We start from the raw sequence: 26,543 nt of genomic DNA on the forward strand, positions 1-26,543 counted from the left end.
TGGTTGCTTTAAGCCACCCAGTTTGTGGTAATTTGTTGTGGTGAGCACAGGAAACAAATACACCCTACTGAAGGACTAAATGCATGACTCTGTAACCCACTACCTGGAGGAGGAGGAGGTCACAAAAGAGCTGACCCCAACAGTCATAACAGACTATGACATCGTCCACAGAAGTTAGAGCAGAGGATGTGCTCAGTGGCACAGTGCCTACTGGGCAAGCATGAGGCTCTGAGCTCAGTTCCCAGTACCAGGAAGAGAAAAAAAAAAGAGGTCAACTCTCCAAGGATTCAGGACACTCCCACAGATGTGGCTGGGCTGAGCACCTGCCCACTGAGTTGGGGACGGTGGCCACGCCTTGTTCTCCTCTGCCTCCCTTCTCTGTGCTCCATAAATTTGGGAAATCTGATTGAATGACTGTGAAAGCTTTCAGATGAGTACTCTAGTTTATCATTTGACATCTCGCAGGCACTTGCCGTCATCTTCCATGAAGATACAGCTGGCAAAGATACCTACTCTGATGCCTGCAGTGGAGAAACCCACCCTGGGATATTGAAAGACACAGACTTGAATTTCTTTGAGATTGAATTCGGTCCTTGGAGCCCCAAGTGGCAGATGTGACCAGTGACAAGTTCTTTAGAAATCAGAAAAAAATCCTTCTGATACTAGTTAGAATTGGCTCGAGTTTCTTAACATTGAGGGCAAAATATGTTATTCTCCATTTTGAACTGACCCACCGGACGTGGCAGCCTATTGTTCCCTGTGAGAATTCCCCTTAAATGCCTTTGGAGACTCCATTGGTAACAACCAATAGATGAAGTAATACCAGTTGTGAAATCAGCCACCTGGGTCTCGTCGAGAGAGCACGTGGAAGAGTTGTTTGCTGAAAGCTCAGAATTGCAGTACCTTTTAACATTGGACATGAAAGTGTTTTATAAACTGTAAAGGGCTGTAAAGAATTCAGATGTTATGTCTATTTTTTTTCCTATTTTGTATTCTTGGTTCAGTAGCAAAAATAAGACTCCACAAAGCTTTTTTATGTCTCTGAGCTGATTTTTTTCTTTCTTTCTTAAATCCAAACAAGGGAATTGTGTTTTCTATCCCAAGGTCCCAGCCAGCTAAATCTGCTTTTTTCTTTTCTCTGACCCTATGATTCTGTCAGCAGAGACATGTTTATATTGAAGTTCCTAAGATATGGGAATATATTTGGTGCCTCTACTGGTAATAATTTTGCATAAATTTTTCAGAATAAGTTTTGCATAATATAAAAGACAAAGAAAACAGTAAAGCAAGTTAGGGAAGTACGACATAAAAAATTATAATGAGAAGTACTTAAGAAAATCTATCTACCCTAATAATTAAAATTCTACTTACCTGAAAGGGAGGGGAGGGGGATATTTATGATTAATATGAATATATTCTGTGCTTATTGCAAAGTAAATTTTCAGAAAAAAGAGAGGCAAAAACTTCTGTGATGCAGTTAGGAATTCTTTTTTAAAGATAAACAACAGACTTAGCTTTTTATTTCATAAAATAAACAATTGAAGCAAGCCTAATGTCAAGTCATCATTGCATATAATTGAGCACCATATTCAAAATGATCTTCATTATTTCTTTAATCAACAGCCTTTTCTGGGGCTAGCACGACTCTTGACACTTCTGAAGTCTGCAAGGATGCTGGAAAGAGCTATGTAAAAAGACAAAGGGCAGGAAGCAATTTAGTATTTTTAATTCAGTGGCCTCAATCTTTCTTGTTTATTTTTCCTTGCTGGCCCTAGGCATTAGGCCTTTGATTGTAGTGTATATTCCAGCCTCGGAAACAACCCCCCCAGAGTAAGTCCTGGTTTTGCATGCCATCCTGGAAGCACATAGGCCTTAGGGGTAGGCGAGGCACTGCAGGCTGTCCATGACAAAGCCTTCTCTGGTGGGGGCTCCTGAGATGCAGGTGACACCCATGATGGGCAAGATTATAACCCTGAAGGTAGCCAACTTGTCGACCAGCCTTGCCTGAATGACAGGAGGCAACAGTGCTAAAACCAAACCAAACCTGTCATTTCTGTGACTTCTTTTAGACCTTAATCCTTAAATGTTTTTAAAACATCTTCAGAAGTATGTAACAAGAACCATAAAAGGGTTTATACTCCCTTGTCTAGTAATCTTGCTTCTAGATATCTATTTTAAGAAAAATGATCGGAAGTGTTCAGAATGATTTATGAATGAGCATATTCTATGAAGCATTCTTTATAATACAGGAAAAGTTGGAAATAAACCCAGTATACAAACATAAGGAAACAGTTAAGTAAATCATAGTCCATCCATATGATAGGGTGCTATGTAGATATGTAAAAATCGTATTTGCAGAGATAGTTGTTGATCAATGAAAATGTTCCATCTGTAACATTTTGTGAAAAAGGAAGACAGCCATATATTCCATATAATTTTAATTTTAAATATACATGAATTTGTGCATATATACATATATATGAAAAAACTGGAAGAAAATACACTAAAACGTTAACTCATTGTACCTAAGTAGAGCAATTATGAGATTAGAGGCAATTCTTTCTAATTCTTTATATTCTGTATTTTAAGCAATGAACACTACATTGCTTTTTTTTTTTTTTTAAGTACCAGGGATTGAACTCAGGACCTTGTGCTTGCCAAGCAGGCGTGGTGCCACTGAGCTAAGTCCCCAGCCCACATTGCTTTTAATATTAAAATATCAATGGTTTTGAAGGTTATAGTATCATATGCATTCCTGTGGAATGGTAGCTATTTCCCCATAAATTAGAAATGTGTACATAGTATTTTGGCTTTAGTTTAGCAAGGTGAAATATAACTAAACACTATTTTCAAGTATTAATGACTCAATCAACAAAGAATTATTTACAGAGAACTTATTATTCAATGATCCACTCACTGTATGCTGGCCAGTGAATTTGTTAATCTAGAGTCAGGACCACAATGATGCAAGAAGCCCAGTTCTGCATGACGGTGATGTCCTTAACTCTGTGAATGTCCCCAGAGGCTGGGCAACTTTCCCAGGTTCTCTTCCAAGGAGTCTAACCTTTGCCCAAGTGTCCAAGACCTAGGGCCAGAATCTCAACCAGGTCTTCCTGAAGACTTTGCAGGGTCCTGTCTTGATCTTATGGCTGCCACGGTGACTTGCCACTTTGCCTGAGAAGGAAGTTCTGTTAGTCCATGAGGCTCAGTTGGTCATATACTGTATGTACAGCTTAGTACTTCCTTAGCGTTCTGTTTCAGGGCTGACAACTTGATATTTTGATCAATGGTTACTGTATTTTTACATATGGTAAGTTGACAGGCTGATAATTTCCAAAGTTAGTCTCTGTCTGTCTCTGTCTCTGTCTCTCTCTCTTTTTTCTTTTCCTTCTCCTTTTCACCACATGTCTATTTTTTAGTTGCCTCCACTGCATTTAGCAAACACCTCAGAGCAATGGAAGGCCGAGGCTCAGGGATCACCTGGCCTAATCTCTGTATAATTGGATCCTTGCTGAAATTGAGGATGAAGCCAGAGCTGCCTTTTGTTACTTGTGTGACTAGAAACAACCCATGAAAGAGCAACTTCCCAGGTCACATAGGATTTGGTCACAAGGAATGTCCGGCTGGAAAAGTCCAGATCTGATTGTGAATATTTTACTTGCTGTTGCAAAGTGCCGTGGTGAGCAGAGAAGATTCTAGATAGGGTGATCTGTTGCTGCCAAGGCCACACAGGGACAGACCTTCTCCCCACATCAGCTGTGCTGCCAGGCCCAGCCCCTGCTGTTTGGGCTGCTTGGAAGCCATTCAGACAGGCCAAGTGCCCATTACTAAGGGACACGAGAGCGCTCTTTTGTGCAAGGCATGGGCCTCAGTGCATCCTGGTGTCTACATTCCAAGTACCATTGTTCTCAGTCCATCCCTGACCCTTTGAAAATGAGGGTCAGCTTCATTGATAACTGCTTAAGTCTCATTGGCTGGTGGGAGAGCCCAGCAGCTATAAGCAACCTCTCTAAATCCCATCTCTGCTTGTAAGATGCATCTCTTGGGAACTTGACTCAAATTTCTTGAGCCTCAGCTTCCTCATAGGCAGTGTGCTCTTACGTGGACCACTGCCAGTCACAACAGGTGACAAGAGGCGGCCCTGGCTCCATCCTCAGTTTCAGCAAGGATCCAAGGAATAATCAGGCATAGCGTTTTCCAGGATTTTGGATGACAGGAAGCCTTCAGAGTCAGAGAAGAGCAGCTCTTGAAGCTACACATTCTCTGCAGGTCAAAGGCCCCAATCTAAATGGGGTATATGAATGTGTATGTGTGTGTGTGTGTGTGTGTGTGTGTGTGTGTGTGTGTGTGTGGTGTGCGTGAGTGTGTGCGTGTGAAGCAACTGATAAAACTTACTGCAGAGCTGCTACAGTTACATTTTCTTTCCTTAGGAAGATCTGCATGTGCCGACATTTCTTATATGTCATACAGGGAGGTAACTTAGATCTTTCTTTCAGTTCTTCAGCCCTCGAAAGGGCATCTGGTGATAATGAGCAGTTTCAGAGATCTGTCTGTGAGCTGGGCTAAAAGTAAAAATAAATGAGATGGTGACATTTTGTTTATGCCTCAAGGAAGCCCTCTTTCCCCTCCCACCACACTGATGTAATGTTTATTCTGACAACCTCTCCTAACAATTTCTTTTAGTTGTTCCTCCCACCTCCCCCGTTTTTCCTCCTTTCCAGTAGCTGTATCTTTAAGGGTAGTTCACCTGTTCAGAAACTTAAAAACTGGGAGGTTATTCTTAAAGGGTGTGACTAAATATCAGTCACACATAGTGCCATAAGCCCTATGAGCACATGGGAGCTGAGAACAGCAAGTTGCAGCTCTTTAGCTGTCCATTCTGGAGGGCGCAGTTCTAGACACATTGAAGCAGGTGCTTCAAAGTGCCAGAAAAAGGAAAAAGGAAGAGAAAACAGAAGAGAGAAAAGAGGAGAGGAAGTACGGAGAGGGGAGACACAAGAAGGAAAGAAAAAAATCATTTTGGGCAGAAAATGTTCCAAAATGCAGTTTATCTCCTGTTTCTTAAGAGTAAGGGGAAGTTAATTTAATTTCTTTTCTTCTGTCTTGAAGTCATCACGGCGAGAAGTCATCCTATGTAGGGCTATGTGTGTTAAGGCTTAGGCAATTCAGATGGACAGGGACAGAACATCTGCCTGTATGCTAAGGGGCCCAAGTTACTGTGCCTCTGGGAGTCTTGAGTCTGCGTGCCTCCAGCTTCTTTCTCCTGCCTCTGGGCTGACGGCAGCTGTTCCTTGTTAGTGACTATGGCTGTGAGAAATCCTCCCCTGATTGCTGATTTTCTATTTCTGAACTGTCAGGGAATGAAAGCAGGATGCTCACTGGTTAAGGACATGTGTACAATACATTTACACACGTTCTGAGTCAGGGCATGAGGCTAGTTCTCCTATGAGAGAAGTGTTTCAGAAAAGCATTTCTCAAGGTTTGCTCTTTAAAAAAAAATTCAATGTCTCCAAGCTATTTTTGGGACATGTGAGGTCATGCAGTGGTTTAGTTCTAGATAAATAAAAGCTATATAAAGTACCATCAACCTCCCCATCCACTGTTGGCGGAGGCAGGTTATCAGTTACTCCAGTACTTCCATTCAGATGATATGTACCTTTTAGTGCTTGAAATTTTGAAAATGTTAATAGCTCTGCGGATTGTACTGACATGAGTGAAAATATTTCAAGTCTCCTGCAGTAATTTTTATGCTCATAAAAACGTTCCCAGTGTCTGAAAGGCAGTGTTTGATCCCAGAGGAATAATAGCCTGTGAAGTCTACCTCGGGTGCTCTCTCCCTACTGCTGATACTTTCCTCTTTTCCCAACTGGTTTATAAGACTCATTTTTCAAGACTGAACATTTCTGTGTAAGAACCTGTTGGCCAAATGATTGTCTGGAGAGTTGTTAGGGCTTTAGGATTTCCTGACAGAAACTGAGTAGAATATTAAAGGTCAACGAGTTGTCATTTCTCAGTCACCAAACACCGTTCCATTCAGCCATGTGGCTCTTCTGGTCATTGATCGTCTAGCTTACTCCAGTGCTCTTGGGTCCTGAGCAGATTGCAGCTAGGTTGGCCTTCCAGAAAGATTTGCACACTGGTTTCTGGACCCTGGGATGCTGGCCCTAGCTGGACTCTGTTTCTGTTAGTCATCACACACAGAACAATCATGTGGTCCACTGCCGTGAGCAAGTTTATCTTTGTTAAAGTTTTACCTGTAAAAATCAAGCAGTGTTTACCCCAGCTCTGTGGCGAGGCATGCAAATAGCACCTGTGAACATTTTCAGCGCGCGTGCTGGACAATCTTGGGGACACTTCTTGGGGTAACCAATGTTGGTGGGAGTTGGAAGACAGTGCACTAATCAGCTTTCCTTATCTGTAGCAAACACCTGAGGTAATCAGGTTATAAAGAGAAAACGGTTTATCTTGGCTCACACATTAGTAGGTTTTGGTGCATGATCAGTGGCCCCATGGCTTTGGGCCCAAGATGGCATGTCATAGTGGGAACATATGACAGAGTAAAACCACTCCCCTCATGACCAGGAAGAAAAAGAGAGAAAGAAGAATGTTAAAATACTCATCAGACACGGTTCACAATCACTTCTGTCAGGATGCATGCATGGTGACCATCTTCACTGTCAGGGTACACCACTCAGTTCAGTCATTTCTCTTCCCACAAATCTAAATTGAATACTCCAGCCTCTAGCAGCACTGGTTAAAACTCTGAATGTTATGACATATTTCCTTGAATATAACAGGAATTCTTTATACATAGAATTTAATAAACTATGCTAAGCAAGGTGTGGTGGGACACACATGTAATCCAGCTACTTGGAAAGCTAGGGCAGGAGGATCACAAACTCAGGGCCAGACTGGATAATTCAGGGACAACCTGATGCAAAATAAAACATTGAAAACAAAACTAGATAAAACAAAAGGGCTAGGGACAGAGCTCAGTGTAAAAGGGCCTGGCTTCAACTCTCTCCCATTAGAATTTATAAAGATTTTATAAACTGAATTCCATTGTACTTTGTAGCCATTTTAAATATTCATGCATTAGTCACTGGGTTAAGCAATATTTTAAGTGCTTTAGGACACTAATTCATTTAATCCTCATAATAATTTTGTGAGATAAGGTACCACTGACCCATTTTCAGATCTGTAAACCGAGGCACAAGTTAAGTGTTTGTCCAAGGCCTCATTGTTAGTAAGTGATGAAGTTGGTGAACTGAACCAAGGCCCAGACCAGAGCGAGTACTGGGTCATGCTGCCCTCCCATGTAAATGTAAGCACTGGTGATATTGTCTGTTTATATTGAGACTAACGGAGGCAAAGTTGATCTTTAACATATCTCCTGTACTCATTTGCTAGGGCTACCATACAAAGTACAACATGCTGGGGGACCTAACCAATAACAACTCAGTTTTCTCACAATTCTGAAAGCAGGAAGTTTGAGATTGAAGCGGAGGAGGAGGGGTTCCTCCCAAGGCTCCTCTCCTTGTCTTCCTCGGGTGTGCTCATGTGGTTGTCCCTCTGAGTGAGCCTGTATTCCTAATCTCCTCTTCTTGTAAGGACCCCAGTCAGATGGGACTAGTGTCTGTACTAAAGACCTGGTCTTAATAATCTCTGCAAGACCCCGTCTCGGGAATGAGAGGGTGTCTCAGCAATGGAATGCTCACCTAGCCTGTGTGAGGCTCTCAGTCAGTGGTGGCAAGTCAATGGCATGCATGCTGCCGTGGCTGTTTGTATCATTGAAAGCTCTAAAAGGTTTGGCATCACTGCCCTAAGTTCTACTCTAGAAAAAAGGAAAGAAAGAAAGAAAGAAAGAAAGAAGGAAAGAAGGAAAGGAAGAAAAGAAAAGGAAAAAAGAAAGAAAGAAATATACCCACATCTCCAAGTACAGTTGCCTTCTGAAGTATTAGGGCTTGAAAGTATGGATTCAGGGAGACACAATTCAGCCTATATGTCAACCAGAGGGCCGTATTATGCCAGCCATTGCCCCAAATGTCAAAGAGCTAAGCTCTATTTTAGGAAGAAACAATATTTTTTTGATTAATTAATTTTATTGGTACATTTAGGGTATACAGTGCAATGACATTCATCATTGGAAATTTGCACCTTTACATAATCATCTTGGTTCTTATTTTTCCCCCATTCCCCTACCCTCCCTTCAAACCTTCTACCCCTCCCTATCTACAAAGACTTTGTTTCCATGTTTTTTTGTTTTCTCATATTAGGAAGAAACAACATTAAAATGGACATTTGTCTGATGACAAAGTGGGCCAATCCTTGTCTCTTGCTAGATGGTTGGTTTGTCAGTGCTGCCCCATGGGACTGGGTGCTGTGACAGTGTGACACAGTGTTTGTCCCTGCTTACCTTGACTTCTTCCCTTCCTGAACCAATCACGAAGCCTCACTTTTCTCTTTGCTCTCTGTCTCTGTGTTTGTCTCCCTCATCTCCACGGACCAAGGTGAAGAATGAAGAAATCACCTTGTTGGTTAACTGATTTTTGGGGTGGGACTTTGGAAAAACTTTGTCTTACTTTTCTCATCATAGAAAGGATTTTTTAAAAAGTCAACTATAGAAAGTATGACAAAGAATAAAGGGAAAAGCTTTATGGGGGAAAAAAAGCTAAGGAAAGCCATCTTTTCTGACTAGAAATCCTTCGGTGCAATTAAAAAATCAGAGGCATGTGGGAATCGTAAGCAAAGTAAACAAGTGTTTCTATATCAGACATAATCTGCATAGCAGAGGGAACAACAAAAGTACAGCCTGGAAATTGGGGAAAACATGTGCTTCATATATGTGTGTAATAAAGGGTTACTATTCAAAATATATAATAAATTCATATTACTAAAAAAACAGAAAAACTTTTAATTAAGAGAGTGAAATAGGAAGAAAATGGCTAAAGGGGAAGTGGGGAGGGGAGGGGAAAGGAAATAAGGGAAAAGAAAAAAATGTTGAAAAAATGGAAGCAAAGTCTTTGTGAATAGGGAAGGGTGAAGGGGGTGAAGGGAGGACAGGGGAATGGGAAAAAACAAGGACCAAGATATATCATGTAAAGGTACAAGATCCCAATGATGACTGTAACTGTATCGTTTGCTTTAAATGTACCAATAAACTTAATGAAAAACAAAAACAAAAATCCCCAACAAACCTAATCAAATAAAAATAATCCAATTAAAAACAGTCAAAGAACCTGCATAGACATTTCCCCGAAGGAAGATATAAAAATGGCCAACAGGTATATGGAAAGGTACCCAATATCAAAAATTATGAGGAAAATGTACCGCAATGAGATGATGTCTCACATCTGTTGGGATGTCTCTTATCAAAAGAGATGAGAGATAATTAGTAATGGTTAGGATGTGGAGAAAAGGGACCCCTGCACATCGGTGGTAGGAATGTAAGTTTGTCCAACCATTACGGAAAACAGTATGAATGTTCTGAAAAACTTTAGAAATGAGGCTGCCACATGACCCATCAATCTCACTGCTAAGTTCACATCCAGCCGAAATGACATCAGCAACTGATAGTCACCTGCCTGCCATGTTCCTTGAAGCAACATTCACAGCAGCCAAACCATGGAAACAACCTGTGTCCACTGATGGATGGACAAATGGATAAAGGGATTGTGATATACAAGATGGAACTATATGTGTGTGTCTAAATAAAACATTATTACAGTAAAAGTCACATTGCCATTAATCTTCCTCAAAATACCCTCCTTTTCTTTGGACACATTTCTCATCATTCTTGTTACTTTCTGAAGCAGTTCTGGAAGTTCTCTTTTGTGAGTGTGTTTGATCACAAATATGGTTAATTCTGTAGGCAAGCGTCATACAGAGGAGAGACAGGTTCGTAAAAACATTACAGCATGCCCTTATTCATCTTATTCACTGGGTCTGACTCTGTGCTACTTCTTGTTCCTTCCCAAAAACAAAATGACCACAAAAGGCAAACGTTTTGATTCAGTTTAAGACACTGAGGCAGCCATCACGGTGCAATTAAAGAAACTCATGGAAGACTTCTAGAACTGCTTCAGAAAGTGGCAATAGTAATGAGGTGTGTTTGAAGCAAGAGGCAGTATTTTGAGGGGGTTTAACAGCAACATGTTTTTTACTGTAATAATTTTTTAGACTAAACATTCATTGTATTTTTAATCATATACATGATGGAATATTGTTCAACTGTAAAAGAGAGGCCTTATCATTTACGACAACAAGGGTAAGCCTGGAGGACATGATATTAAGTGAAATAAGCCAGGTACTGAAAGAAAATACTTGGTGATTTCTTTTATGTGTAGAATCTAAAAAAAGTTGAATACATAGGCAAGAGAGTAGTATAGTGGTTGGCAGGATTGGGATGAAGGGAATACAGGGAGATGCAGGTTGGAGGGTACAGATTTCTGTTAAGTAGGAAGAATCAGTCTGAAGATCAAATATGCAGCAGGAGGCTTATGATTATTCCAGCCTCGTGTCCTGGAAGTTTATGAGAGTGACCCCCCACCATACAACTTGTCTGAGAGAGACAATGAGCATGACTTCCTTGGCTGTGGTAGTCATTTCACTTGACCTATGTATATCAAAACATCATATTATATACCTTAAATGTATATAATTTTTTTAAAAAAGGGAAACTGCCAATGAACAAAATGGAATTTTATAGAAAGTCTTTTGTCTCTGTGGAGTCGAACCACTATAAGTGTGTATAGGAAGGTGGTGCTAGTCTTTGAGAAAGGCATGGTACTTTCACTGTGTCATTAGACTTTTCGTTTGATGGTATGGGCGCCCTTCACTGACACAGCCAGTTCTAGGACTGTGCCCAGGATGTCTACCTCCTGGTGTTTGTTGTTTTTAATGGCCCAGTCTAGCTGTTTGGGAAGAGTTGGGTTGATGCCAGGACTCAGCCCTTGCCTAGATAGAGGTGACCACTGGTGTTGTTAGCATGGACATTGGTATTAGTGGCTCCAAAGCTCCCAGGATCACAGCCAGCCACTTTGGGGTGCCCAGGAGACTACACTCAGAAGTTCGAGAACTGGAGACCAGCCCAATACTTGTCTGAGACATCAAAGCTCTCCCTCCTCCATCCTTATCACACCTGGCTAGCAAGCAGGGGCAGGGCTCTCCCATATCCTGGGACCATGTTCAAGTCCCAGAGTGGGGTCAGAAGTTCCCTTGCTTCACTGTTCTGCGGCTCAGCATGTACTCGTCTCACTGAGACGGGCACTGAGGCCCCTCCCCCAGCCCCCGTCTGGCACTCTGACAGTGAAAGGAGCTTCCCAGCACAGCCCACCCCCAACAGGGCCCAAGGAGACAGGGCTGTGTGGGCAGATAGGATCTCAGTCACCAGATAGACGCCTCTAGCACCACAGATAGAGACAGCACTACAGCCATTTCAATTCAAGAACAATTTAAGATATCACACTAATTACGGGGTCTGCAGGCACTACTTGATTTAGATGCAGTAGTTAACAAAAATCAGATGGTTGAGAATCAGAATTTCATGTAAATAAAAATTTGACCCCACAACATGTAATTGAACAGTTACAGTGATTTTTTTTAAGTGGGGGAAGGCAGGGGATATTTCCTGTCATCAGATACAGGTACTCTGTGCCTGATAGGTGAGAGGGCGGGGAGGACTGCTAACATTTTATTTACTTAAAATCACTGTAATTTGCAAGAAGGTTGAATGACTCCTACATTTTTGTTTAAAAAAAAAAAAAAAAAGAAAGGGGAAAAAAGCTACTCTGAAATGCATGGGTTCTTTTAATCACATCACTAGGGAACTAATACCAAGACCACCCAGGCCCAGCCCTGGTTTTTCCTAAAGAAGTTGCCTCATGCCTATCTTTGAAGGCAGAGTTCCACCTTGTAATTAGGGGATTCCTCTGTTTCTTTAATGATAGCAAAGCACAGGGCCCAGGGTGTCATCCAAGGGAAATCACCTTTTAGGTAAGCACACAGCCTGCATGGGGCACAGATGCAGGAAGGACCACCCTGAGTCACAGGCTGCACAGCTGTCCTGTGCGAGGCAGGGAGCAAGTGAGCCATCTGGTGCAGATAGCAGGTTAGGATCACCTGTTTAGGAGTCCTGTGAAGCTCACAAAAGCGGCTTCCGCAGAGGACTCAAAGGGCTTTATAGAAGGCAGCAAAGACTATTTTGCAAATGAGAACCATGACTGAAAAGTCTAAGTGTCCCTTCTTCTCCTTAGGTGGCCATTAGAGCCTGAGGCTGGCGCCTGTGGGAAGGCACAATGAGCCACCAGGTCCCTAAGGTACCATGTTGAATTTCTCAACCTAACTTTGTTTAGTTTGGGGAGAACATTTTTTGGTTGTTGTTCTAAAAAAAAAACAAAAAACTGCCTGCGGTTTCTCTTTGACTCCCACCCTCTGTAATCGCCACTTGCAAGAGTTTCACCATTTTCCCATAAAACCAAAAAAATGAGGATGCTGGTTAGACATTCTTTGTTTCTCTTCCCTGTCTTCCAGTGCTCGCTGTCCCCACACATCCCTCATGCTGGGCTCACCCCTTTCTTCTCATCAGACTTCCTCTTTCCGAATCCAGCTCAGTGCCACCTTAATAAATGACCCCACTGCAGAGGGGGAAGTCAGCCTGGGTCCTTCCACCTGCACTGTGCCAGAAACGCACTCTGCTAGGCCTGGGCGTGGGCTCCTGCTCTGGCTGCGCCTCCCTGCCGTGCTGCTGATTGTCCCGCTGTAGGCTTCTCCTCTCTCTGGCACTCACAAGTCATCACCCATCAGCCATCCCTGTGCTCCTCACATGGCCCCCTCTCCTTTTGTGCTTTTGCCCTTTTAATCTGAAGCTGCCTCACCCACCCAGTGAGGAGTGAGACACCCCAGCTTTGGATCTCACCAACATACAGGGAGGATTCTTTCAGTCCTCTGGGGGTCACAAATTTGTCTTCTCCCCACTGTTTCACTTATATAGTGGTCCCCATGTGCTGCCGGTGACCCCACCCTGTTCCTCTTACACCTTTCAGCAGGGTGGTGTCAGGAGGGAGCAGCTCATGAGTCAGAGTTCTGGGTTCCCTTCAGCGGTTGTGCCACTTACTCACTGTGTCAGTGTGGACAAGTCAGCTTCCCTTCCCACTCCACCTCCTCCAGTCACACCACGTGCTCAGTGCGCCCGGTGAGAACAGGATCCCAAAGCGTGTGATGACCTCTGTACACAGGGTGACTGTGCAATTTGTTGTCCAGCTTTCACTTTCGAGAGCCACAGGGGCGTTTTCATAATTAGGCCGGGGAGGGCTTGAGCAGATTTGTCCCTGGCAAGCCTGGAGTACGTGGTCCCTGCCAGGTTGTGGATCTAGATGAAAATGGAGAGAGGAAGGGCTTTCTTCAGTTTCTCCACCCAGCTTAGGAGAGTAATAGCAGCTTGCAAACAACCTGGACTAATGGGTTTGCTCCAGAGAAGAGGTCAGGAGATTCAGAATCTTCACCATACATTTCCAACCTGCATGCAAAAATAATCAGGCAAGAGTCTGACTCTCCAAAATGCTCAGGGTGCTCTGAGAAATGGTAGGTTAAATTAGACAAAGCTGTCACAGTGACCAAGAGGGCTTTTTTCTGCTTATTGTAAACCCAAGCCTCAGATATTCTGCCATGCCAGGCCCCCTTGAGATTTAAACCACTCTGACATCACGCACTTTGCCCATTTCTGGAATCTAAAACACTACCTGGCCAGGTTGGTTAGGTCCAGGGGATGAGCCAACAGGACCTAGCAAGGCTCTGGGAGGGGTCTTAGCATCTCTGAGAGTGTGCGTGAAAGGCACATATCTGAGCCCATGGGTTTCAGGCCCCAGGGCTCAGTCTCTTCTCTTGTGGAGGTCTGTCCAGGCAAGAGCAGAAGATCAGTGTGCGGCATGCCATTGTTACCAAGGATCAGTAGAAGCAGAGGCAGAGTCACCCAACTTGGCACACAATTCAGATACCAGGCAATAGGCAGGAATGTGCTCCAGGGAAGCTGTTGCTTCATTCTCTGCTTCTTTAGGCTCCCAGCCTCCTTGACAAAGGCCAAGCCAAACAGGGATCCCGGGGGAGGCCAGACTGGCCAGCCAATGCCAGCTCATGCAGGGTTAGGCTGGGGCTGGGTGGAGTCCCAAGGCCCCTGAGGATGCCAGGTGCTGAGCAAAGCCAGGGGCAGACAGGTTTCTGCAGCTCCTAAATCCTAGTAGAAACATGCAGATTTCCCAGAAGCCATGGAGCAAGGGCTGCCAATCATTTTCAGAGTTAGACTAATCTGGCCGGAACTCCCTGGAATCATGGATGAAACTGGACATAACAGGCCTTGCTGGGAAGTGAAGAGAGCTTTGTCTGCAAGCCAGCTTCTAGATGACAAGGTCACCGGGAGCAGCTGACCCTAGGCAGAGAGCTGACCTTTGCCCCCAGGCAGCCCCGTGGACACATCAGAGGGTTTGTTTCATAGTGGGGGTAGGGAGTTGTTCCATTATCAAAAGAGAAATGACGAGGGAGAAGAACAATAAATTGTTGTGGGAGTGTACTGATTTTCTTCCTAAACGGACACTGAACTGGAAGCGCCCCCAGGATTACACAGGGCATTCTGATTGTCGGCCTTTTGGGTGGATAGCATATCTAATCTCTGCTCTACCCTGAGTGCCATCGCCACCTGACAGCTGTGTAGCAACACCTCCACCACAGTGGTGGCCTCTGTAGGCCTCTGAAAATCATCAAGCCTTCCTTCTCATTAAACATGTGCAGGCTGCAGCACTTTGGACGGAGGTCGGGAAGTGTGGGGGCATGTTCTATGCATATACAAATCTGCCAGAAGGAAATCCATTAACATGATAACCAATATGTACTAACAAATGTGTGGTGGGGGGAGAAAGAAAGTAAAAGCAGGTGGTTGAGAGGTAAGAGAGGAGGGTGTGTGGGAGGGTAGACAGAGGAAGAACCAACCCTGAGAAGTCTAACCCCAGTCTGGTTTTAAAAACTTGGGGTTTTTTCCTCGTAGTTGCCTTAGCTCTGAGGCTGTCTGGAGAGACTGGAGAGGCTGAACACGTGGGAGACAGAAGGCTGGGCCAGCACTGGAGCACTGCAGATTCCCCACGAGTAAGAGTGAGTCACCAGCCCAGGCTTCCTCCTAGTCAGGCAGAGGCGATGGCCCAGTTTTGTAATTGCTGAAGGCGCTTCTCGCTTCTCGGTGGGTGAGAGTCCGTTGCCTCGCCCTGATCTGCATACAATGGGCCACTGCCAGGCTAGAGACCCGGAAGCAGCCTCCCACGGTCACACCTCAGCTTCTCAGGCCCTGATCCAGGCGGTTCCATCCATGGCCTCAAAAAGCATCCCGGAGTTTTCCTCAGCCAGCCCCTTCCTGTCCTGTCTTCAGGCTGGCAAGCGATAATGCTGACATCATGTCTACAGAGGGAGGAGATTCCAAGAGGTGACTTGTGATGTTACCCCCGTCTGATACTGAAGGTGTTTAGTCTTTTGTCATCTGCTCTGCATTCCTCTGTGTCTTAGCTGGAGCCAGAGTCCCTGAGGCACAGCCTAGGACAGGAAAGTCACTCTGAGATGGTTGTAACATCTTTCATCAGTAAATCCAGAAGACTCAGATACAGTGTAAAACTATTGCTGAGGGATTTGTTCATGCATTCAGTGAGGAATTTTCCATTTCTTTTGAAGCTAGGAAAAGGTGCAGGCTGGTGGCCTTGGGTAGTGCCTGATTGACAAATGACAGATTTGGATAAAAACGTGGGATCCTTAAATGCTGAGCCAAGTACTGCCATGGACAATATTCAGAGGGGAACCATTGAGAGTTTGCCAGAAGGAAAACAAATCCGATTTTCTCATTGTCACTACTTCCCTGTGGACAATAACAGTTGGCCCACTGACCCAACAAACTGTTGTGCCCCTCCAGGAGGACAGGGATGCTGGCTGCAGGGTGCAGGACGGTGTCCCCGGGGCTTGTCTGGTCCCTCAGTGAGCAATGCCAGAGACTTGGGGCTGCCCCCACAGTCCAGCAGGGAACTAGGAAGCAGAGGCAGAAGCCAGGAACAGGGACAGCTGGGTGGCTGAGCTCCCCAACCCAGGTCCAGCCCTCCCTCAAGGTGTGGCTTGTGCAAGAAATGGATCCACAGCTCCAGTTCCAAATCTGGCGCTGCCCAGGCCGGTCACCTCCACAGCAGTAAGTGACCTATATTAATGCCACTGCTGGGCCAGGTAAGGGCATGGGTGCCGACCTGAGAGCCGCGTTAGCCTGGGAGGCAGGCACAGGGGAAGTTAAGTAGAAAGTAAAAGCCAAAGGACACATGGAGGTGCTTTGGGGACTGCGAGAGTGAGGTGTGCTGGGGAGTAAAGGGGCAGTCAGCTCAGCAGGGTGGCCTGCTTTGAGGGGGTGGGAATCAGGCAGGAAAGGCAGGCTTGAACTAGCCTGTGGGTGTCCCAAAAGTTCAGGTAGGTGCCCAGATTAGATTCAGAGAAGATCCCCGTGTATGCTGAGCAGGGTCAGATACTCGCTGAGAACGGTACAGGTGTCGCAGACTGTGTTAGGGACAGGGTTCATCATGGGGGTGGCTTGCCCCAGGGACAGTTTCTAGTTTGGGGGATGGGTCAGAAACAAGGTAGCAATATTTGCAAGCTGTTGGTGTTGCTTAGGGAGGAGGCAAGAGGCCTGGGAGTGCAGGATAGGAGAGGGTGCGTGGGGCTGCGCACCCCTGGAGTTCTGCACTAATCCCTTAGTCACAGACTGTAGAGAGAGGGGCAGGGGAGGGATGAAGGACTAGACAGGGCCCTGAGGCCAGGAGTGATACAGTGGAGAGAAGATCAGGAAGAAAAGCATCCATAGGAACCTGGATGTGGCTCGGTGCCAGCTGAGACAGCAACACTGAGACAGGATGGAGGAGAAGAAAGTACAGACATGTTGGCCCTTTGGATGTGTGCGCTGCCTTGCTTTCAAATGAGCTGGTCTTCCTGTAGCCAGGTTTTGCTTTTAAATAAGTCTGTTATGCTTTCCTGTTAAAGAAAGAGAAGAAAACTCTCTCCAGCCTCCCAAAGACCAATACTGCTAACATAACACTTTGGAAACATTTGTCAGGTCATTTTTCCTGCATCAATTTCTGTTTGGTTTTCACATTGTTCGAATCATACTGTGTTTGCAACTTTGTATCCTGTTGTATTTAACATCCAGGGTGTATCTGGATTTTTTTCCCTGCATGTTCAATTTATCCTGGTTATTATAAATGTTCATTTTCTATATACATTTATGTAAAGAGCATCACTCCACTGGTTTTTTTCTTCCTTCACAGCAAACTTTGAAAATGTTGTTTCCTCCCCAACGCCTCCTCTCTCTCTCTTCTTCCATCCTTCTTTCCTTTTCTCTTCCTGCTGCTTGCTGGTCCCCCCTTACTGCCTTCTTCCATTTCTGGAGTCAGGAGCAGCTGCTTTTTCCTTGGTAAGAGACACAGACAGGACATCTATAGGGCCACAGGTCTAGTAGTCCTGGGGCGCCTGCCGGGCAGAAGGAAAACATCTGATGAGGTCTCCCAAGCTGGATGTGAAGGTGTGGAGAGGCAGGTGAGGCTGGGGCAAGGTGTGTCAAGACATTTCCGAGGGTGTTTAAGAATATGGAAAAATAGAAATAAGACACATTCCATTTAGAAAGAGGAAAAGAACCTGGTCTGTCAGATAAACCCTGGCCTATCTTGGAAAGAGTGTTTTATCATCGTAGAGTTTTCACAGTAATGTCTCATAAAACCTGTAAGTCCTTCTTTTGCTTGGTGTCATTACTGGGCAGGTGTACAGAGTTCCCACCTCTGCTATCTACACAGTGCCTGCCCTCCCTCCTTTGTCCCCCCCCCACAAAACCAGTGAAATTTCCAAAGGTGTCTTTGTTCAGTGATCACGACAACCTCCCTTGTCCCAAGTGCTTCCCTGTCCCTAGCCCCTGTGTATGTCTTTTTCATCATGCCCCACGAGGTAGGGGCTATCATGTACTGAGCAAGCTTTGCTTGTGCCCAGTCACTCCACCAGATCACACAAAGACAAAGCAGGAAAGCCTGGATTGACACTCAGGTGACTGACCCCCAAAGTGCTTTCCCTGAACCACAACACAACACTACCGTTTCTCTATGTTACATTTGTGCTTCACAGTTTTCAAATCAAGAATGCAGTGCTGGTGGAAATTAATTGCAGAGACACCCACAATACTCAAAGCTCTTGCACTGTGAGTGTAGATGATGTACCAAGGACTCTGAACTGTTAATGATTCAGATTTGGGTGACTGCTTCTTTGGGCCAGGCACAGACTAACCTATCTTTTCCTAAGTTGTCAGGGAGCTGGGATGGTACAGCGGCTCTTAGAGATGTTGAAGCTTTGACTGCATGACTAAGGGCCTCGGTGGGGAAGGACTGTGTGTTGCACTGGTCCAATCTAATTAGGGCACTGTTGTCCATCCCTGAGGACTGGAAGAGTCCACCCTTTCTCATCCAGGGCCTCTGTTCTGTCTCTTTATTAACCTAAGAGCATGGACTGTACAAAGTCAAGCGCCTTGTCAGGAAGAAGGGGTCACCAGTGCCAGGCTGAGGACCCCTCTGTGCAGCTGCCTGGAGACTTCTGCATGACCTTCCCTTGGGATGGCAGCCGGGCCTGGCATCTACCCACCCACTAGCCACATGCTTCCTGCCCCAAATGTCATTTCACCATGATATAATGAGCTGTATAAAATTAAAAATGGCTAAATACTACCTTATTTACAGTAATTTTCTACTTTCTGAAGTCATCCCCAAACCTCTCCTTCACAACTTCCAGATCATGCCAATTGCCAATTGCAGCGAGAAGCCCATCATTACAACCACAGACCGCGAGGAAACCAGCACAGGATCTGGAGCTTGCTGGCTCACTGGCTGCTGCGCTGGCCCCACCAGCCTGTTTTTCCATCACATGCCTTTTAGGCAGTAGAGAACTGGGCAGAGGGAACCCTCAGTTCTCTGCCCCAACCAAGCTGGGGACCCTTGAGAATATCTCCAAGTAAGCAGCTGGTTCAGATGAACATGTATGTCCACTTGCTGGAGTTGATGTCAGGATTCAGGCTTCTGCGGTCCGCACTTGGGCCTTACAAAGTGTGAATCTTATTTGTAGGTGGCCCTTGAGTCACTGTTGTGTCTCTTTGTGGACAGTCTTCCAGCACCCTGCTTCTTCCTAAGGCTATCTGTTATGGACTGCCTTGTGCACCTTTTCCAGCCTCCAGTTCATTTGTTGATGCCACAATTGGCTCAGAATGTGACTATGTCTCTAACAAGGGCCTTTAGGAGGTCATAAGTGAAACAAGGTCACACGGATGGCCCTCAACAGATAGGACTGGTGTCCTTATCAGAGGAGGAAGAAATCCTGGAGCTTACTCTCCCCATGCTCACAGAGAGAAACAGGGTCCTGCCGACATCTCGATCTTCCAACCTCCAGACCCAAGAGAAAAAAATTTCTGTTGCTTAATCCACTTGGTCTGTAGTACTTGATTATGGCAGCCTTAACAAATGAATATATCATCTGTGTAATTTCTTATATGATAAGGTCTTACAATGAAACATAAATGAATCGATGGCTATTTCTACCAGGAGACTGATAAGAATCCTTGAGTTATCATGGGAAGAGTTAAATTATCCATTCTTCATCCAGTTTAACCACTTTTTTCTTATTGGTAAAAACTCTACAGTTGAAATTATTCAAGACATTAACAAAAACTAAACTCTATTTCCTGCTCCTCCCGTTCCCATCCCTTTTTTTTTTTTTTTTTTTTTTTTTTTTTTTTTGAGATAGGATCTTACTCTGTGGCTCAGGCTGGCCTTGAACTTTCTATCCTCCTGCCTCAGCCTCCTGAGTGCTGGGATTACAGGTGTGTAACCACCACATCTGGCATCCCACTACTCCTAATCACTCTCATTCCTCCACCTCTGGTCTTACCCTTGGCAAGTCTGGGCATTGGTGTGTTGACATTGAACAGTTGTCTAGGCCACCTCTGTGTTAGGCACTGGAGGTCCAGGAATGAAGGAAGCAGATCGTGGTCCTTGCTCTTACATGGCTTCTGTTGATGTAGGGGAAAGCAGAAATAAAAATAAACAAGGAATATGTCTGAGAGTGAAAAGCTGGCGAGGAATTCAAACCACAGCAACGTGATAGTGGCTGAGAGCCTGCTGAGATGGCAAAGGGAAACCTGTCCTGTCCACCTTTAAGGAACATTTTCCATCTTCCATCCGTTGCCACCCACACCACATGAGCCCAAGCCCCTTGGATGGGCTCCTGCCACAGCTTTCTAACTGGTGGTATATCTGCCACCTCGTTGGCCCTGCTGTAATGTACTTTTCATATAGCAGTCAGTGGATTATTTTAAAAATGCAATCAGTTCTCATTATTCACAGTAGGTTATGCTCTATAAAGTCAACTCAAACACTGAATTAGGGAATTCTGAAACATCGCTCCTGGGGGCAACACAGGCCTGGGTTCCTTCAAGCCTCTGGCCACAATACTCCTCTGCCTGTCGCTGTGTGGCCTCCGTTTATGTGAGTTTCTGTGTAGACACCTTGTTTAACCCATAGTGCTGACTCACTAACATCGAATGCTCTGCCAACTTCGCCACAGCAGCCTGTGGAGCTTTTCCACCGCGTGTGGAGCCCCATGAAGCCCAGCTAGCCTTCCTGCACTCCTCACAGAGACCCTGCGCTGCTCTAAGGGAACGTGGGCCTGAGAGGTGGGATCTTAGAAAGCAAAATCAATGAAGGAAAGACTAGAAGGGCAAAGAAAGAAAAGAGGCACAGAAAACATTGTTCACATTCTGAATGGAAACAAAAGGCAGAGCGTCTCCCTCCGACCTTAGCTGGGAGCCCACAGATTGGGTGACTCACACTTTCACTTTGCTCCTGTCTGTGAGTGACTGCAGATTTGCTGCCCAGTGTTGATTTAGGGTTACACACATGTACTTGCGCTAGCATGTGCACGCTTGCGTGCGCACACACACGCGCGCACACACAAATATGGTTTGAAAGTGCCTCATCCAAAATCCAGGAGTTGCTAATGTGATAGTACTAAGAGGTAGGACCTTTGAGGGACAATGAGGCCATGAGGCTCTGCATCTTTGAAGGGGAAGGACCCAGCAATTCAGACCATCTTGCAAGTGGAGGGCGGCCCTCACTATGGTGTTCACTGAACCTGCTGGTGCCTTGTTCTCAGACTTCTTGGTTTCTAGAACTGTGAGAAATAAATTCTATTTTTTATAAATTACCCTGCTTCAGGCCTTTTGTTATAGTAACACAAAGGCATGCGCTCACACTGTGCATACACACTACCTTCTTGTTTGTCCTTCCCCATTTTTGTTTCTCAGTTTGCTCATCACAGCAGGAACATTTCTCTTTATTCCACTGGTGAGCTACAAGTGCTATGCAGGAGTAGATGGTTAGAGAAATAACAGACTCAGTGTCCCACACTTTCAATATTTGTTAAGTAAAATGGCCAAGCACTTTAGTAAAAGTCCTTGAGTTATGAGCTCTTTCTTTACCCTAAATTCCCCAGCCCTAGTCAATGTCTAGCTGTGGATACCTAATTTTGATAAGTGACTGAATGAAGACTAGAGTGACATGTTTTAAACATTAAACTAAAATAGAACAGGGCTTATTGACTTTGAAGTTTTTGAAGAGTATCTAGGTATTCTCAGAACTTCACAAAATTATTTGTCAATTTCTTCATCTATATTTAGACTTATTTTACTTGTCTTTTAAAATTACTTCAATATTGTTTTTTATTCTTCTGACTAAAAAGATTACTCAATTTTATTGATTGCCAATAAGACTATTTCAGCTCTGTGATGATTTAAAAAGATTTTTATAGATTGAGAACTTAATCCTCATCTATTTTAAGAGTATGTTCATGAGAAAAATGAATTCCAAGGTCCCAAACTTAGACCTCACCTACTGATTTCTGAAAATGTAACTCTTTTCATAATTTGGGCACTTGCTGAATTTTATTCTCTTCTGAAAAACATGGTATAACTCCACATCTCTAAATAGAGCATGAGTATCAAACTTTGGGATGCTTTCCTGTGGTGTTTAAGTGAATTTTTTTGTTCTAAATTACCTCCTTGTACAGCTGTTCTTTTATACTTGTCTAATATAGATTTAATTATTGTCATATGCAGTGAGTCTGACTTTAATCACATTTCATTCCTGAAAAGTTTATGGCATAACGAATTTACTTACAGTAGATTATATTTTACCATAGAAACAACAATAAAATTAAGAGTTTTATTCTTGATTTAATATCAGATTCATATTAGATATGACAAGAATATGTTGCAAAAGCAAAAACACAATACCTTTAAACCTCTATAATCAGTTATAAGAGTAAAATTAATGCTCACACTATTTAAAATGGGATTAAGTCAATCACACATACTCTGTAAGAAAAGGAGCTCTGTGTATGTGTCTATAAAACATGAAGCTCTCTGCTTTCCCACCTCTTCCCTGACCCTACATTCTTCACACTGGTATTGGGTCAGTCTTCCTAATAGAGGTCACTCTAAGGTCACATACTTTTGCTTGCGGATCAGGCCAGAACCCCAGAGCAGCCAATCCTATTCCTTTCCAGCCCTTCCTCACTGTTTAGCAAACATAGCTCCTGGTCCTTTGCGCTCATCCCTGCCTTTCTTGCCTCTTTGCCTTTGTTCTCAGTATCTGCTCAAACCTTGCTCACCTCTCCATATGGTAACTCCCCTCACCTTGGAGACTCTACTCAAGCTTCTCCCTTCCCAGGCTCTGCAGGCCACCTCACCTGGCGAGAGAATTCGCCTTGGGGTCTGAGCACAGAGCTAGCCATCATCTTCTGCTGGGTTTCTCTGTGTCACTCATGCAGGGGAGCACAGCTATCCACTGTGTTCCACCAAATTTGCAGAGGACCTGCTCCACGCTAGGCACTGTGTCTGGCATTTTGACGCATGCTGTGCCACTGAGACCCTCTAACAACCTAATGGGAGTGGAGAGTAGCATTTTCATCTTAATAGTTGAGGATACAGACGATAAGTAACTTAAGTCATTTAGCTAAGAATGATGCAGCCAGAATATAAACTGGGAAGGTACATAGGTAAGATGGAAAGCTAGAAATCAGGAGGTCTCCATTCCACTAACCTCCTTGAATCTCATTTTTTTTCATTCAGGAAGAGGGCTTACCAGGGCCACCTCATGGAAGGGTGCAAAGGAACCTGGGGTATACTTCTGAAAGGCTTTCCCAGCTGTGGAGACATCTTTTCTCATGTTCCTTGACACTCTTAGATATCCATTGCCCAATATGTGTTTGCTACTAGAGGCACTTCTTTTAACAGCAGCAATATCTGTTAGTTTTCCTGCTGTGTCCCTGCTCTTAGCTGATTACAAGGATATTTATGTTTCCAACTTCATAAAAGAAATTGTATCATGATCTGCTGAGAAGAGAACCATTTCCCAGTCCAGAGTAATCAGATAGCCAACACTTACCCACGTACATTTGCAAATATTGCTTAATGTGCTCAAGAGAATGGCTCCCAGTATTTTGTAATCTCTGTTGGGTAGTGCTAACGAACACTAACGTGCAAGGCCAACCTGCCCCTCCCCGGCAAGATAACGATGGTCAATAATCATCTCTGTGTTCCGACCTTGGAGGGCTCACTTAAATGGCCTGAAAACCCTTGATAGGGGTGGTATCAGCCTTTCCACCCCAGACTAAGCTACCTAGGGAAACAGTATTGGTCTCGTGCCAAGCCAAGCCATTTGTTTTTGTTAAGAGCGCTGTTGTTTCTTAGCAAGATAATGGTAACTGAGTTTTGGCTTCTGACTTATTATCTCGAACCTTCTGAGTATTTACACACTATATTTGGCATCTTTTGTGGAGGGGGTGCTATTATTTACTCAGGTCACCAGGTTCCCTTCTGTTCTTGTCCTTCCCTTCCTGATTATGCAGCTTAGCTTCTTCCAGTCACATCTTCCCTATTTATTCTCATCACAATATGATTTTGATCCCCAGCTTTCCCATTTCATTTTTTCTGAAATTCCTCTGAGCAGTCTACTCTTGCCCTAATGTAATTAGAGTTCCTATCTTTGAACCTCTGGAGTCAGAACTTTCCCCTATCCATAATTTCTCTCCTGCTTCCAAATTTCCTTTCATCTACAAAATCAGTTACTTTCTATATTTCTTAATTGTAGCTTTAACAGCCTGGATTCTTTTTTGCAGGAAACTTGCCTGTTTTTTAGGGCTCCTTATCCACCACCACTGACTATATAAAACCAAAATTATTTTAAGATAGAGTGGTCTACAAAAACAGTCACCAGTAGTGCTTTTGTGCATGGAGTCAGTAATTTCTAGATATAGATTTTATTTCTCTACCACACATTCCTGTTTCGTATGTTACTCAATGATCAAAACAGAACCTGTAGCCAAACAAATCCACTCTATGACATGCAGCCCTTTCCTCACCTTATCCAATATGTCTTTTTCTCTTCCTAGTTGAACTCTTCATAAATATTAATCAGTTCCATTGATTTATCTTTTCATTTTATGTCCATTAACAAACACTTCTCTGAATGAACATCAGACGGTTTTTCCACCTTAACCAGGCTTATTATATCCTTTCTGAGGAGGACTTGCTTTGGAGAAGTCAGAGGAAACTCATTTCTCTTCCTGCTTTCTCTCCTGGTCTCCAAGGAGGCACAGACAGTGAGAGAAGGTCTACCCCACAAATCTTCCCTTCCTTCCTCCATGCCCACCTCACAGTGCCTTCCCATCTGCCTGGATGCTGCCCTGAGTTTGCCCATGTGTGATAATGAGCATCCACGCTGGCCAGTGGTTAGGCAGTGACTATCATTCCACGTGGCCTAGGAGGCTGTTCTTTGTGTATCCACTCTCCCAAGAATCCCATTAAGGGGAGACTTGACAGGGCCCAGACTCATTTATGGGATTGCCCATGAATTCCTACCAGACTGGGTACACAGTGGGCCAGATTCACTTGCTGTGAGTTGTTCCTGGTCTTCCTTAAACAACATGACACTCTTAGGACAGAGGACATTCTGCCTAGTCTCTCCTCTAGGCAGTGGCCCCAACAGATGTTCCCAGAACATCTTTCTTCCTTTGTGAACTTTGTTAACAGACACGTCTCCACCTCAGAGGAACTCTGAACCATGGGGGTGGGAGGAAAGGGGCTATTTCTCTGCTTCTTGGGGACAATCTCTTGGGGAATTGTTTGCTCAGTGGCCAGAAGAACCTTGCCTTGTGTGATCTTGAGAGGCAATTAAGTTGTCAGTGCTCAGAGAAAGGGAAAGCAGATGTACAAATGGGAAACAGGTATGTGCAAGGCTGTATAGTGAGGCTTAGTGATTCAGGAGAAGGTTGAAATTCAGGCTTCTTATCAATAGGAGTTCATTGGTTATTTCTAGAAGAATCATAAGTAATAGAAATAATACAGTTGACCCATATATACTCGTTTATGTGCTAAGCATTATTCTCATGGCTTAAATATATTTTTTCATTTAATCCTCAGGACAACTATAACAGTCTCTGTTCAACAGATGAGAGAAAGGGACATCTATAGGTTCAGTCGCCTGACCAAGGTCACACAGTCTTCCCATTTATGTGTGCATGTCTGCACATATGTGAGTGTGCCTATGTGTATGAGAAAGACAGAGTCAGGGAGACGAACAACCGCAGGGATGGTGGTAAGTACATTGCTTACCTAGGTCTTCTCCAAAGAATATTTCAGACTGAATAATCACTGGCACCACATGGAGAGCTGTCACTTCCGGAGTGCCTGCTAAATCTTCCCTGATACAACGTCCCACGTGGTTTTTCAGAGTGCAGATGAGAGAACAGAGCTTCAGAGAAGTGAAGCACCATGACTACTCAGATTGGGGGCAGGGTTGGTATCTAGAGGCTGGATTCTATCAGCCAGCTGACGGCTTTGTCTAGAGAGTGTCCCTCCCTTAACCCATGCAGGGCCAGTCTGAGTACGAAGTAGCCCGCAGGAATTGTTTTACACTAATTATGTATATCATCCAGAGAACTTTGTGTCCTATGTAACTTGGCTGATAAACTTCTGATCTGACTACTGACCACTAGAAGGACAGAACGGACTCCTCTTGCTGATTGTTTTTATGTGGCACATCATTATTCCGGGTTCATGACACAAATGCATTCCAGAATTAGAGTTAGATAGCACAAGGACAGTTCCTAGATGCTTGTATCTAAGGAAAGAACTGCCCCAAAATGCAAAGAAAGAAGATGCTATAAGAGATATTTCTGCATCTCCATTTAACTTACCATCTGCTTGTTTCTGTCTTTCCCCTTCAAAGAATTTTATAACTAGCCACAAGTTATGAATGTCACTTGAATCCTAATCTGAGCATGAACTAGGTTCCAAACTTAATGAGTAAACTCCACGTGGCTTCAGTGAGCATTATTTTACTTTTTTTTTTTTTTTTTTTTTTGGAGGTGGATAAATATCGTAGGGCCAGAGGAAA

The 26,543-nt window shown here is 44.2% G+C and overlaps 1 protein-coding gene and 1 long non-coding RNA gene across 8 annotated transcripts in view; one reads left to right on the forward strand and one right to left on the reverse strand.

The window, feature by feature from the left end:
* Positions 1-1,598: 1,598 nt before the first annotated feature.
* Positions 1,599-13,508, reverse strand: LOC104860729. 2 transcript variants are annotated; one of them, XR_779788.3, is made up of 4 exons: positions 13,115-13,508; positions 4,396-4,562; positions 3,065-3,174; positions 1,599-1,684 (listed from the first exon to the last, which is right to left on the reverse strand). It is a non-coding gene; the product is annotated as an uncharacterized LOC104860729 (long non-coding RNA). The 2 variants fall into 2 exon arrangements; XR_004516483.1 differs by having other exon boundaries at positions 2,918-3,174.
* Positions 13,509-15,925: 2,417 nt separating this feature from the next.
* LOC104860728 overlaps positions 15,926-26,543 on the forward strand; it is an 18,916-nt gene continuing 8,298 nt past the window's right edge. For 3 of the 6 annotated variants that reach the window (XR_779785.2, XM_010621960.2, XM_010621958.2), the window contains exons 1-3: positions 15,926-16,207; positions 18,829-19,047; positions 25,568-25,742. Coding sequence is in view for 4 of the 6 variants with exons in the window: in XM_010621960.2 (XP_010620262.2) it covers positions 15,951-16,207; positions 18,829-19,047; positions 25,568-25,742 (651 nt within the window). In the remaining 2 variants the exon portion in view is untranslated. Of the gene's footprint in view, positions 17,596-18,828; positions 19,048-25,567; positions 25,743-26,543 lie in introns of all 6 variants that reach the window. The other 3 variants (XM_019207180.1, XR_779786.2, XM_019207181.1) reach the window with 3 other exon arrangements.

The sequence above is a fragment of the Fukomys damarensis genome, unplaced genomic scaffold (assembly GCF_012274545.1).
Source record: "Fukomys damarensis isolate Sample0158 unplaced genomic scaffold, DMR_v1.0_HiC HiC_scaffold_10, whole genome shotgun sequence".
NCBI lineage: Eukaryota > Metazoa > Chordata > Mammalia > Rodentia > Bathyergidae > Fukomys > Fukomys damarensis.